General features: G+C 43.1%; 2 protein-coding genes across 2 annotated transcripts; one reads left to right on the forward strand and one right to left on the reverse strand.

Annotated features, from left to right (window-relative positions):
* The first annotated feature begins 9865 nt into the window (after window positions 1-9865).
* Window positions 9866-10628, forward strand: LOC6633631 (uncharacterized). Its single transcript, XM_002057239.4, has one exon. The coding sequence runs from the start codon at window positions 9948-9950 to the stop codon at window positions 10578-10580; it is 633 nt and encodes a 210-aa protein (XP_002057275.2). The 5' UTR covers window positions 9866-9947; the 3' UTR covers window positions 10581-10628.
* Window positions 10629-11851: 1223 nt separating this feature from the next.
* On the reverse strand, window positions 11852-13643 carry LOC6633632 (uncharacterized). The gene is made up of 2 exons (XM_002057240.4): window positions 12304-13643; window positions 11852-12233 (listed from the first exon to the last, which is right to left on the reverse strand). Exons 1-2 carry the CDS (start codon window positions 13493-13495, stop codon window positions 12142-12144), a joined length of 1284 nt encoding a protein of 427 aa, XP_002057276.2. The 5' UTR covers window positions 13496-13643; the 3' UTR covers window positions 11852-12141.
* Window positions 13644-13963: the final 320 nt, after the last annotated feature.

The raw sequence follows: 13963 nt of genomic DNA on the forward strand, positions 1-13963 counted from the left end.
AAAAAAAAAAAAAAAAAACTTGTTGTGCCTGCCGCACGCGAAACGGGGCCTGCCAGCGACTGCGACTCTTTGGGCTCTGGTGACTCTCGAGATTAAAGAGTAGGCGAGGCGGCAGCGGCAACAGCGGCAGCGGCAGCGGCGGCGGCAGCGGCCAGAAGCGTACAGTAGAATGAGTAAGCGAGCGCGTTGCGCAAGGCCGGCCATTGTGTTCGCTTGCTAATGGTAGCGAAAGAGGGGAGAGAGCAACAAATCGAAAAACATGCGTTAGTGTGTGTGCGTGTGTGCGCCGTTATCGCAATCGCTGCTTCTAAAACCGCCCACACACCACGCCCCACGTTGGTCCCGGCCGGACAAAGTTTTGTTTTTGTTTTTTTTTGGTGATTGATATCTTCATTGGAAACTACGACGACGACGACGGCGCCGCTGGCCCGGGGCCTAGTGGGTGGATGGCAACTGCGGGCGGCTGCTGGCCGACGGGTCGCGTGAGTGATTGAATGGGCGTTCGTTTCTCTCACTCTCCCACTAGCCCAATCTCTCGCTCTATCGCTCTCTCGCTCTCTCGCTCTCTGGCGCTCTGCCCTCGTTTGTGTGTGAGGCTGGACTGGTGTAAAATTAACTCGTTTTTGTTTAATTTCTTTCTCTACTTTGCGTTTGCTTTCCTTTCTTTTTGTGCGCTTTGCTTCATTGCGCGCTGTTTGCGTTTTGTGTTCTTATTTGCTTGTGATTTCATTCTCTTCGAATACAATTTTTTTTTCTTCTTTTCTTTTCTTTTCTTTTCTTTTTTTTTGCCTAAGCAACAACAGTAGCATTAACAAACCGTTATGGCTGCTCGGCCTCGCGCTCTCTCTCTCCCCTTCACGCTCTTCCTTGCTCTCATTGGCAGTTAGAGCGAATGCAGCCGACGTCATAAATCGACGTCGTCGTCATCAGTGTCTTACTTTGTGTTTATTATTATTGTTATCAATATTATACCATTCGCATTGCGCTACACACAAATATGGCGCGCATATTGATATTGGACAGGGGCTCAGACGAGTAAAGAGCACGCAGTGATATTTACAGCTGTTTTCATATTCTTTCGCTTGCTGAACTTTGCATTGAATTCGCCGAAACGCAGCCGCATGCTGCGGCGACCTTGAGCAACAGGGCATGCATGTGTCTGGCTGGCCGACAAGCTTGATTTTGCCGCACTGGCCGCAGTCGAGCTGTCTGCAATGTTGCCGATGACGCTGACGCTGACGCTGACGCTGACGATGGTGGGGCTGCTGCTGACGAGGACGATGGCGTTGGCGTTGGCGTTGACGTTGGCGTTGGCGTTGGCGCTTGCGTCGTTGTCGTTATCATTGTTGTCAATGCATTCTTATTCTTTCGTCCTGTTGGCAGCGACAAATCGAAGAATCGGCGTTGTCGCTTAGATTTACAACATGACGCCGCCATAAAGTGTCGTTGGCGAAAATTTCAATTGCTGCGCTGTCATCGCTGGCGCCAGCCGCAAAAATTTCCCATGCAGCGAAGGCAACACAACGTCGACGACGACGCGGACCTCGACACTTCCGCATGTTGCGAGTCAAAAGCACAGTTATAAGCTTGTTGCGAATGTGTTGGTGCTCTTATCATACACTCACACGTGCGCACACATGCACAAACGCACAAACGCACGCACGCACGCACGCACAGTTGGGCTAGTGCTGGGCATGATACCTGCTCAGTGGCCAAGCGGCGGGGTGGTGCAGGCATGGGCTCGGCCCAGGGCCCAGAAATTTGATCGCTGACTGCTGCTGCCATCTAGCGAGCAAAGTGAGAGCTGCCGAGTGGGCGTCTGTGTGTGTGTGTGTGTGTGTGTGTGTGTGCGTGTGAGTGGTGGCTGCCCAGCAGCAGCAGCAGCGAGATTAGCGACAGCAGAAAATTCCACAAAAGCTGACGCTGGCAGCGATGCCGGCGCCGGCGCACCCAGCACAGCAAACTTTGTTCGTTTTCACATATTTGGGTATTTATTTTGGTTTTTTTTTTTTTTTTTTTTTGTTTTGTGTTCTTCTTCTTTTTGCCAATTCATGTTTTTAAATTAGCAGCATGCTGGATAAAAAGAGAACGAAGACGGAGCAAGCGAGCGCGCGAATGAGTTGCTGGAATTTCTGTGGTGTGTGTGTGGGAGTTTGTGGGTGGAGCGGGGGCTGGGGTGGGGTGTTGGCAAAGGGTGTCCCTTCTTGCCAAACGCATGAGTTAGAAGGCACATTACACAACATACATGCATGCATATATATGTACATGCACATTACACATACATATATATGTACATGCACACACATACATATAGAAAGTACAGTTTGCTTAACAGAACAAGCGCAGCCTATTGGCCGCCATGTTGGATATTGTTGTTGTTGTTGTTGTTGTTGCTGCTGCCGCTGCTGGCATCGCCTTAAACAAGATGGCGATCAAGTGACTGCGCAGAGTTGACAGCCTTTGCGCAAGATCATGTCCCCATTGATTCAGCTGAGTTTTCGCTGCTTATGTAACTGAGTGGCAGCACTGTATTAGTACTTTTTTTTTGTACTATTTTGTATACTCTTGCAAAGGATACAATTTTGTTACATGCACAAGAAGACATCTTCGAGCACATAAAGTATATATACATGCATGTATATATATATGCCTGATCGACTTTATGTGAATATAGCAGAATAGTCTGTCTCTTTCTAATCATTATGATTAACAGCTTTATAGTCTTGCATAACGCAAGGGTATTCAGCCCTCGTTCTTTCATGTTCTTCTTTTTACCTCTTACCGTTTACTCACATATTCATATCTACGAGTGTGTATGTGTGTGCGTGTGTGTGTATGTAAATTTGTTTTGTTGACACGACACACGTTGTTTTTTCTGTTATTGTTGTTGTTGTCATTATTATTGTTGTTGCTTGGCGTGATTCATCAATTATGAATTTCCATGCATATTTCAGATATGAACTCAAATGCCTGAAATGGCAGTCAACTACGCATATATGTAAGCGTATGCCCAAGTCTCTCATAGATAACATTTTGGGAAACTCGATAAGCAGTGTTGAAAAACTGCGAAAAGTATAAGAAACTTCTTCTCAAAGTTAACCAATTTCATGCTAGTGTTGAGTAGCAGAAAGTGGAAGTTGGGTTGGCGAAGGTGGAGTGTCAAATTTGTTGGTGGTGGTTCAGGGGCTGGAGGAGGGTTTGATCGCAGGCGTGCCCTGAAAAGGTATTTTCCTCAAAAGGATCTGACGAAAGAAAGGTCAACCGAAAACAACCAATTTCTAGGCTTTCTTCAATTCTCCAGTACAGTATTAGTACTTGCCTAAGTTCAAAATTTTAGGGACCTACGAGATATGCTAAAACAAAACAGGGAATTGCTATCGATAATTATCGATTTCCCGACTGAGTTATCGATGCGTTTTGCGTCTTGTTTTTCCGATAACTTAAACCTATTCACAGCAAATTTCTTAGGCAATGGTATATTTGATATCTGTATATATTATCGATAATCTACTCTATATATTTTTAGATATTTATCAGTATTATAAAATGGGAGGCTATATCGAAATATATAGGTTAATATATTGGATCTGCCTCCGGAAAACCAGATATAACCTTGACAAAATATATATATACCCTATTCTATGTCTGATGTATCTATGCAATGATATATCGGTACAGTCAAAGCTGAGTTTGATTGAAATTTTCAGAATTCTGTTGTGTCTCTTGGATTTGCAAACGCATTTGTCTGGCTTGACACAGTTGTCAGGGTGTCGGCTACCTGATTAAATGAAGATTTATGGAACCAACCCTGTAAAGCTTCTAGCGCAACGCATTTTACCTGAATTGCATTTATCCCTCGATTGCGGCCTACCTGAACTGACCACCCTAGGCATATTTCTGCGAAAGGGTCGCTCTTTTGATCTCCCATTTGCTGGCTAACCGAATTTTCATATTTGCTGTAGATCCGATAAGTTGAAGATATAATTTATGAAAACGATTTAAGTATAACATTGCAAAATATCAACTAAATAGTTAAATGTTAAATGGAGTCAAGAGGGAAAGAGGGGACATATTTGAAGAAATGACAGATTTCCGAAGAATTGGAAGATGTTGGAAGAATTGGAAGATGTTTCAAGGCATGAAATATGCTTGAAGAAATGGAAGATATTTCAGGAATTGGAAGATTTCTGAGGAATTGGAAGATGTTTCTAGCAATGGAAGATGTTGGAAGAATTGGAAGATGTTTCAAGGCATGAAAGATGCTTGAAGAAATGGAAGATGCTTGAAGAATTGGAAGATTATTGAAAATACTTGAAGAATTTGAAGATTTTTCAAGGCATGGAAGATGCTTGAAGAAAGGTGATATGTTTGAGGGAATGGAAGATAATTCAGAAAACGGAAGATTTCTGAAGATGAGGAAGAAGATTTCTGAAGAATTGGAAGCTAATTGAAGAATGGGAAGATTTGTATTGAAACGCATTTCTACCGAAAAAGTTTGGATTCTGCGAAAAGTGTGAAACACGTCTCAAATGATTTTCCATAAAGATCCTCGAAAATGAATTTCAGCGCGAAATGTCACCTAGCAAATTTTTGAGCCCCATTTCCACGAAGAAGGAAAGAAGAAGAAAGGAAGAATTTTTCGAAAAGTCCGAAAACAATCCTCAAATGAATTTAAACAAAGATCTTTGGAAATGAGTTTGAGGTCGATCGGAATGGGAAACAAAAAAGTTGCATGCAAATGTTTTGCGCGATTTTCTAATACATTTTTTTTTTTATGATTTTCATCATTGAGTGTTTCTCGCGTTTCTCTCCCGCTTCTTGGTTTGGGTTTTTTCATACCGCGTTGCCAACTTTTTTGACGAAATATTTTCATTTTGGTTCCCACAGTTGTATCAAACTCTGAACATATAGTAGAAATCAAGTCATAAAAAGAAAATTGGTTTTTCATATGAATTTTCTACTTGCACTGCGCTTCGCGCTTTTCTTCATGTCGCGTTGCACACACACACACACGTGTAGAGAGAGAGAGAGAGAGAGAGAGAGAGGCAGAGCTATCAAGCTTGTATATAAGCTTTACATATGCATATGTATGTGTGCATATATCTGCATGCATACATGCGTATATGTATGCATGTAAATGAGCTGAGCTGCTTCCTCTAGCCTATATGCCTGTGTATGTGTATGTATGTATGTATGTATGTATGTGTATGTACATAAATAAACACGAAATATGCGACATAAGGACGCATACAAACATACATACATATGTACATACATTGTATGCGTGTACATACGCATGCATGTATATACACACATACAAACATACGCGTATTGTGTGTGGAATAGCTACACACACACACACACTCGCTCTCTCTCTCTCTCTCCACACACATATACATGCATGTATATTTCAATCCCACCCATACACATAGTATATGTATATGTATGTGGATATTATAAATTATTTATTTTCCAATGCAAAAGCAAAGGCAGCTCCCAAGCAAATTGCAACAATGAAAATCGAACAAGAAAACGAAGAATAAAGAAACATAAACATAGCGAAATACCAAAAGCGAACAACAGCGTTGCCACTATTTTTGGTAATATGCCAATAAACCAAAAAAAAAAAAAACAAAAAAAAAAAAGAACCAAACAGAAGAACGAGAAAAACGAACAGTCCGTTGAACCGGAAGGCTTTGACAGGGTTGCGCTCCAGGACTGTCAGTAAAAAAAAAATGTGTATGCCTCGACACTTGTTGGCAAGGCCCCCATCTGGCAAACGGCAACCACCCAACCACCCAACCACCCACAACACCCACCACTTATCGGCACACCTTTGCCGCAAGAAATGTATCTTATAAATACATAGAAGCATGCGGCGGGAGTGCAAAAAATAAATATTTTATGTATAAAAGACAAGGCGGCAAATGAAGTCATAAATGGGCGGCAGCGACGCAGCTGAGCTGTTCAAAATACAACAACAACAACAACAACAGCAGCACATATAAAAACCAAAATGAAACGAAAATTCATAAATTACTCACACACTTACGCGCACATATCTACATGCATACACGCATGCACATACAGTCATATATGTAGATATTGTGTATGCATGTATGCATGTACTTAGATAAACGCTTATATACTAAATTACGTGCCCTGTATAATCTGCAATGATCTCTCTGCGGCTGCGGTGGCAACGCCAGCAGCAGCAGCAGCAGCAGCGGCAGCGGCAGCAACAACAACAACAGCTCAAGTCTTCTTGATGGGAAAAAAAGGTCAAAGTATCTCTCAAATATACAAAACTCTCTCACACACACACACACACACACACACACACACAGGCACATTCACAGCTGGGAGCGAATTCGCAGCAGCAGCAGCAACAACAACAACAACTTAAAGTCGCAGCTGGTTACACACACACAAGCACAAAAATATATACATACGTTTGTATGCATGCACATATGTACAGCTAGAGAGAGAGCTCATAAAAGGGAGAGAGAGCAAGAGAGAGAGCGCGCTAGAGTGCGGGAGCGGGCGTACTAGAGGGGAGCATTTACAGCCACATAACAGATACATACAAAAAGGTACCAGCATACACACACACACACACACACTTCCAAATGTATTTATGTATGTATGTATATGGCCAATACATTTTGTGCCATCGGCAGCGCAGCGGCCACCAAACTGAGGGCCACAACAGCAACAATCAAAAGCAGCGACAGCGGCAGCGGCAGCAACACCAACAACAACAACAACAAACGAAGAAGAAGAAGAAGAAGAAGAAGAGTAGAAACAACAAAAGTACGCGATGCAGCGAAGGTCGTCGTCGCTGTTTGTCTGTCCGCTGTCGGCCGGCGCAGACGCTGACTGCGGCAGCGACAACGGAGAATTCCACATAGAAAATCGAGAAAACTGCATTAAATTTTCGTATCTGTTTTTTTGTGTGTGAATGTCTGTTGTGTTTGTGTACTCGCACACACACACACATGCACACGCATTTGAGCGTGTATATACATAAATATGTATGCCGGTTGGTCGGATACGGGTTTTTTGTTGTTTTTGTTGTTGTTGTTGTTGTTGTTTGATATCCGTTCACTCGCTCGAAAAAGCTTCAATACAAGCAAACACACATACATACATATATACATTTGTATGTACGTGTATATGTTTAGATGTATGTATGTATCTATTTCTACGAATATTGTTAATAATTCTCTAGATACACACAAGAAAATTGAATGTTCGTTGAATGAAGAAGAATGAGCAACAGGAATGCTGCCAAAATGCGAGGCACATACATATGTCATGGAAGGAGTGGGTCGGTGTGGGGTGGGTGGGGGTCGATAGGTATCTGTGTATCGCCAGCTCAGCGGCAGATTATCTGTTAATGTGGCCTACTGAGCAATTCGTTTGATTCCCGGCCGTTGTCAGAGTATCAAATATCCAGTGCGATGATCATGTAACAAATACATACGCTGTGCATGTATGTATGTATGTATGTCTGTTGCTGTTCGCCAACAAAGTCGCTATGTAAATACAATGTTAATATGTATGTATATCGGATATCGATAAATTCTAAGCCAAGCTGTAAACATGCACACATAAATACATACATGCACATGTAAGCATGTGCATAGCATGTGTGTTTTGAGCTGAGCTTTAAAATCTTTTTAATCCGAAAGTTGAATTTTATAAACAAGCAAGGGGACGGGAATCCCGTTGTACTTCGAGCTGTTCTTGACGATCGAACAGAAAATGTTTAGTAATCGCTATACATACATACACATGTATGTACATATGTATGCATGTATTTACACACAAACATGTTATCTATAGTTTTTTTTTTTCTTAGAAGAAAACAATGTAATTTGGAGATGGTCTGTACCTAGCACCAAGTTGTCGCAATATTCACAAGTGGGTGAAGGCATTCAAGAAGTTAAATGTACTTGATCTGTGTATACATACATATATGTACATACATTTACATACATACATGACCTGATCAGCTGAGCAGGAATACATGGGCTGCTCTTGCCTGCATATATTTGCAAAAGAAAATGATATCCTTTGCGTGCATTATTTTTTAATGAAATCCGTTTTAATTGCGTTATAATTGCCTAAATCAAATCGATAAGTGATTAGACGCAATTTATTGCCTATTAAATATGTAAAAATTGCACTAAAACCTTGTAATTATTTTCAATATCGATTTATAGTGTTGCCAACCTGTCATAAACAACAACTGTTATGGTTGCCACCCTGCACCTGACATCTGGTTCTTTTTTTGTTTTTGTTGTGGGTGGGGGAAAGTGGGTTTTTGCTAGCCGCCAGAGGCCGCCGCTCCACTGCTGTAGTGGAGCGAACTCGAATAGTGCAGAGCACAAAATGTAGGTGTCGTTGATTTTCGCCAGAAGGGATGAGTTGGTGATGGGGTGAGGGAGGGGGGGAGGGGGGTGTTGGGCATAGGTGGTGGCAAATTAAAAGTAAATTTGCTATTGCCATTTCAAACATGCAGGGTAATAAGCAACAGCAGCAGCAACAACAAGAACAACACCAACGAAAGCTATTCGGCTCTGAGCCGAACACCGAAGCCGAAGTCCGCACGAGCGAAACGAGCGCAAAAGCTTTCAAAATGGGCAGTAGATGGCAATACACCCGCTTGCGGCCCGCCACCCGCCAACGCGTTCGCCCGCTGACACTGTGACACGCCCAGGGCACACGAATGCCGCCTCCCAGTCGCTCGGTGTGTGTGTGTGTGTGTGTGTGTGTATGTGTGTATTAAGCTGCCAAAGTCGTTGCGCGCGCGGCATCGTCATCATAGCCGCCACCGCCGCCGCCGCCGCTGCCACCGCTGACGCCTTCTGCTCTGCCTATCGCTTTCCCTCTGCCGCTGCCTGCCTGCTTACCTACCGTGTGCCATTGCGCGTCACGAAACGGGGCCCGGCCAGGAGACTATGCAACTTGTGTGTGTTGTCTACACATTGTGTTTTCTTGTTGTTGTTGGTTTTTTTTTATTTACATATTTACATATGTTTTTTTTTTTGGGTTTGCTGTTTGTTGCTTTTGCACCTACGTATTTGCATATGTGTCTGTGTATATACATGCATATAAACGAACACGTTTTCGCGTGCTCATATGTGTGTATGTATATGTATGTGCATATGTATATGTAAGTGACCATTTGCTATTGAGTTGAGTGTATTAGAAATAGATGTACGTATGTATGTATGTACATTTATATTTAGCTTAAGTTTTCATGCATACATACATACGCTCACATATGTATGTATATATGTATGCGTATGTATATATCATAATAAATTTAAATAAATACCCCATGTCTATTCCAACAAGTAAACCAGCTCAAGTAGAGAGCTTCCCATCTTCGACCCACCCTAGGAAAATGCCTTCTCGAATAATAAGGGTGTTTCAAGTTCGATCTTTATAAACATTTAAAAAACAAAATAATGTATTTTTTCAGTTTCGGCTGTTTCGAGAATGAGAATCTACAGATGTTAAACAACGATCTGCGCACATTCAGTATATACAGGGTATTCTATGGGCCAAGCAACAGCCAAACTACCTCTGCTTCAAGCGTGCGTGTGTTAGCGTACATGCCGGGCACAGGGTATCCCCCCTCAACGATTTAAATAAACATATACTCGATTGCAAAAGAAAACATATCAGATTACATAGCTTAAACAAGTACATGACACAGATTAAAACAATTAAACTAGCTGCTTTCAAAAGAGCGCATTTTGGCGCCAAGCTGCGCACAATGTGTACACACCAACTGCGAATGTTGGCAAAGTGTTGCCACACCGCATGCGGCTCGTGTCACTTATCGATAACGATAACGCGATAACGCGCGCGTGCACGCCGATCGAAAGGCTGCACAAAGAGGCCGCCAAAACGGGCTTTTATCCGTAATATATATGAAATTAAGGCATTTCTATCAACAAATCAGACAAGTGAAAATCAAAGCAACCAACATAAACAACAACATGTGCGACCCAGCTGCAACGGCCGATCAGCGTAACGTGGAGATCAAGGCGCGCATACCCGGCGGCACAGCTGAGTTTGAACGTCGCCTGGGCATTGCCCGGCAACTGAGCGGCGCCGCTGGCGAGTTAATTGTGCAGCGCGATGTCTTCTTCAATTCACCAAAGGGCGGTCGGCTGAAGCTGCGCTACTTGGAGGCGCCGGCACGCTCCCAGCTTGTCTACTACGACAGACCCGATGTGGCCGGGCCCAAGCTTTCCAAATACAACAAAATCGAGGTGGATGAGCCCGCGGTGCTGGAGAAGATGTTGCGTCAATCGAACGGTGCACTGGGCGTTTTGGCCAAACGACGCCAGCTTTTTATATACGAACAGACGCGCATTCACATGGATGAGGTGCAGGATTTGGGGCATTTCATGGAGTTCGAGGTGTGTCTGCGGCCCGAACAGACGCCCGAACAGGGCCAGGCCATTGCCGAGCAGCTGAGCCAAACGTTTGGCATTGCGCCCGCCGATCTGATGATGGGCTCCTACTTCGATGCGCTGACCAAGGCCGGAGATTCCTGAATTGCAGCCAACATCCAAGTGTACCCAATAAATGATGTCTACATTTTATGCAAACTGTTCTGATTGATCGATTGACTGACTGTTTCCACAACGCAAGCTGTGGAAAATGGGTGTAAAACTTTCACTTCAAACGTGGTTTTCTTATTAAAATGGCATTTTACCATTTCACCAAATTGCGTGAAAAATGGGGGAGTCCCAGTTGTTCAGGTAAATATTAAATGCTTATCTTCGGTTTGAAAATATTTAATTTCGAAATTTTCGCTAAACCACTTTCAAGTACGGAAAATGGGCGAAAAACTGTTGATGGCAACTTTTCATTTTTCAAGCGCTCGACTTAAAAAGATATAAAAACTTATTTTTTATTTTAATATAAGGTATACTGACAATTCCGAAGCGTGCTAAAATGTGAAATAATGAAAATCTACTTGGCTCGGGCAAGGACGGGTAACAGCTGCTAACGTTCTCTCTCTCTCTCACACACTTTTATGCTGTTTCTGCTTTGTCTTCATATTCGTAAACGTTTCAACTTTAAATGCGCCAAAAAAACGGGTTTAACTATAGAAATCTCCCCCTCTCTCTCTCTTTCTGTAATTAAAGCCACCAGGCATTATATTATATGATATAGTTGACCGATCTGAATCTGACAGCAGTTTGATTGTGGCTCTAAAACTGTGGAGTCCAGTGCATTGCAAACTGCGCCAGCAAGACATTCGCAGAGCCATGATATAGATATTTCTTTACGATCTCAAAGATATATATCATGCAGTTAAAAGACTTGCGAATCGATCTGGCATCTTATTTAGAAGTAATCATGCGAAAGACAAACGAATAGAACTGAAAAATTAAAGCTTTCCTTTGGATTTTCCGCTTGATATTGTTATAAATAAGTTATGCATATATATTTATATATAGCTGCAGAATTTATTAATTCATAGTCAATTTGGCAAACATTTGCATTGAACAAATCGAAAGCGAACTCAATTAAAGCATATATATAATTTCTATGCCGTCATATATATATATATATGTCAGATATATATATATATATATAGATACACACGTGCATATTTAATATAATTAATATGGATTTAAGATAAAGAGTGCAAACTTAGAGCTGAATATAAATGCAATTGTTGACGAAAAATGATTACAACTTTTCCCCAGATTAGAACACAGAATGTGGAACAATGTTCGGTCGTTCGCCGGGCACAAACTTATAGACTATATAATATTGGGACAGGCATTATAGGATAGAACATGGAGCTTAGGGCTAATCGAGCTGTTGCCCATTTCAAATGGGTTTCTTTCGAATTTTCTACAAATATTCTTGTTTTTTTTTTTTTTTTTTTCTTTTATTTTTCTTTCCAAATTGAGAGCGACATAAATTTGTTGGAAAAATTTTGGCATGGCATTTAACAAAAAAATATATATATATATATATATATATATATATATATATATATATATGTTGACTGAGAATTGTGAAGGTTGACAATGACAAGAATGACTCTGATGATGATGATGATGATGTGTGGGCAATTGTGGCACGGACTCTTCCAGTTTAACAGTAGGAGCCGATGAGGCTAATGGACATGCTCTCCGATATGGGATCGGGCGCCGATATCGGTTTCCAGTACAGCCAATTGTAGGTAACTGCAAGAAAGCAGGTGAGAATAAATGAATTACGTTAGCCATTTAGATGGCCGCAACGATTCGTACTTACGCACAAAGGACTGGGTGAGGCGCATGGAGAGGGTGCGACAACGCTGGCGGCATTCGCTGGTCGGACGCAATATGATGAAGCGTGTGCCGACCGCCTGATGCACATAGACATTGGGGCATTCGGTTTCGGGCAGGGTATATGCCGGCGCCTGGGCCGTATCGATGGCCACATAACGTTCCAGGGCGACGCCCATGCTGGGCAAGCGCAATGGACGCGCAAATATGGGACGCAACAAACGGGCGGGCAGCATTCGATTGCAGCGCCACAGATTGTGGGCATGCGTTGACCATGCTGCTGCTCTAGCGCCGAGCACATCATCATCGGTCGAACTGCTGCTATTGAACTGACCGAAGAGATCCTCCAGATTGTGCACACCCTGATTGGTGGAGTGTACACGGTATGCGTCGCGCTGGAATATCTTCAAATTGTTCGCATAGATCTTGTAGAAGTCGGCCAAATCAAAGCCATGCTGATTGCTCCGAAACGTATACGGCATATGCTCCGTCGGCTTGCGGCAATGCTGCAACAGCGCCAGCTGCTTATAACCAGTTAGGGTAGCCGATTGCTGCGCCTGCTGCGCCTGCTCCTGGTAACTGAGTGTGGTTACATTGTGACCAGCATCGACATAGAGCTGGGCGCACTCATCGCTCTCCAGCCAAACGTGCTCCACATCGGCACAGGGGCCGCAGCTGAGATCCTCGACTTGAAAGAACGGATTGCCCATCAAACAGGACTCATCATAGAGCTCGGTGAGACGTGGAAAGCGCTGTATTAGCGGCATGGTCATGCGACGCCACATTCGCATGCCCGGATACACCAGCGACTGCACCATGCGTCCGTTATTCGCACCATTTGTCGTCTCATAGCGATACGCGACAACGCACAGCGACATTAGCGTCAGATAGAAGAGCCAGCACAGGATTTTGCGCCGTCGATCGAGCAAATGATGCAGCACCTCCAGCTTCAGATAGGCCATCAGCGGTGTGCTGGTGGACGCATTGTACAGTGGCATGGGGCTGCGCTGTTGAAAATACTGAAAGATCACATAATTATCGAAGCTCAGCGGCCGCACGCCGTAATTGACATCGGCCAGGCGGCGCAGCTGGCGCACGGCGTTCGTATAGCGCTGGAGCAGCTGTTGCCGGCTCAGTTGCACAAAGTTTAGATCCAAATCGATGTCGAAGTCCTCCATGCTGCGACGAGGCGGGCGTCGCCCCCTTTTCCTGACGGCACTCTTTGCAAAAACAAAACAAACCAAAATAGAAAAACAAAAAAACAAGAAACAAGAAGCAAAGTTGTTGTTGTTGTTGCTGCTGCTGCTTGCTTTGTGCGCGTTCCGTTTCGTTTTGTTTGCTATTTGGCTATTGATGACTTCACTTGCTTTGTTTTTATGTTTAATGTTTTTTTTTTTTTTGACCAGATAAACGAAATTTATGGACACTCTTTTATTTACATTCACCTCGACGCGTTTTTATTGTTGTTCTTTTTGGTTTATTTGGCTTGCTGGCTTTTCTAGTATTTGGCAGTATGGTCACTCTAATAGCGCCTTTCCACTGTGCAATCAAATACTAGCATCAGCCCGGTTAAGTTTGTGATCGGTGCTTGTTGTATTTGCCATTTGAAAAGCTGTAATGTTTTATGAAAAGTATAAAGTCAAAGC

This window comes from Drosophila virilis, chromosome X, assembly GCF_030788295.1.
Source record: "Drosophila virilis strain 15010-1051.87 chromosome X, Dvir_AGI_RSII-ME, whole genome shotgun sequence".
NCBI lineage: Eukaryota > Metazoa > Arthropoda > Insecta > Diptera > Drosophilidae > Drosophila > Drosophila virilis.

Bases quoted from the DNA above. Each gene is read 5' to 3' on its own strand.
- LOC6633631 (XM_002057239.4), top strand. From the start codon at position 9,948: ATGAAATTAAGGCATTTCTATCAACAAATCAGACAAGTGAAAATCAAA.
- LOC6633632 (XM_002057240.4), bottom strand. From the start codon at position 13,495: ATGGAGGACTTCGACATCGATTTGGATCTAAACTTTGTGCAACTGAGC. The intron at 12,234-12,303 runs GTAAGTACGAAT...GCTTTCTTGCAG, and splicing joins CCTCACCCAGTCCTTTGTGC to TTACCTACAATTGGCTGTAC.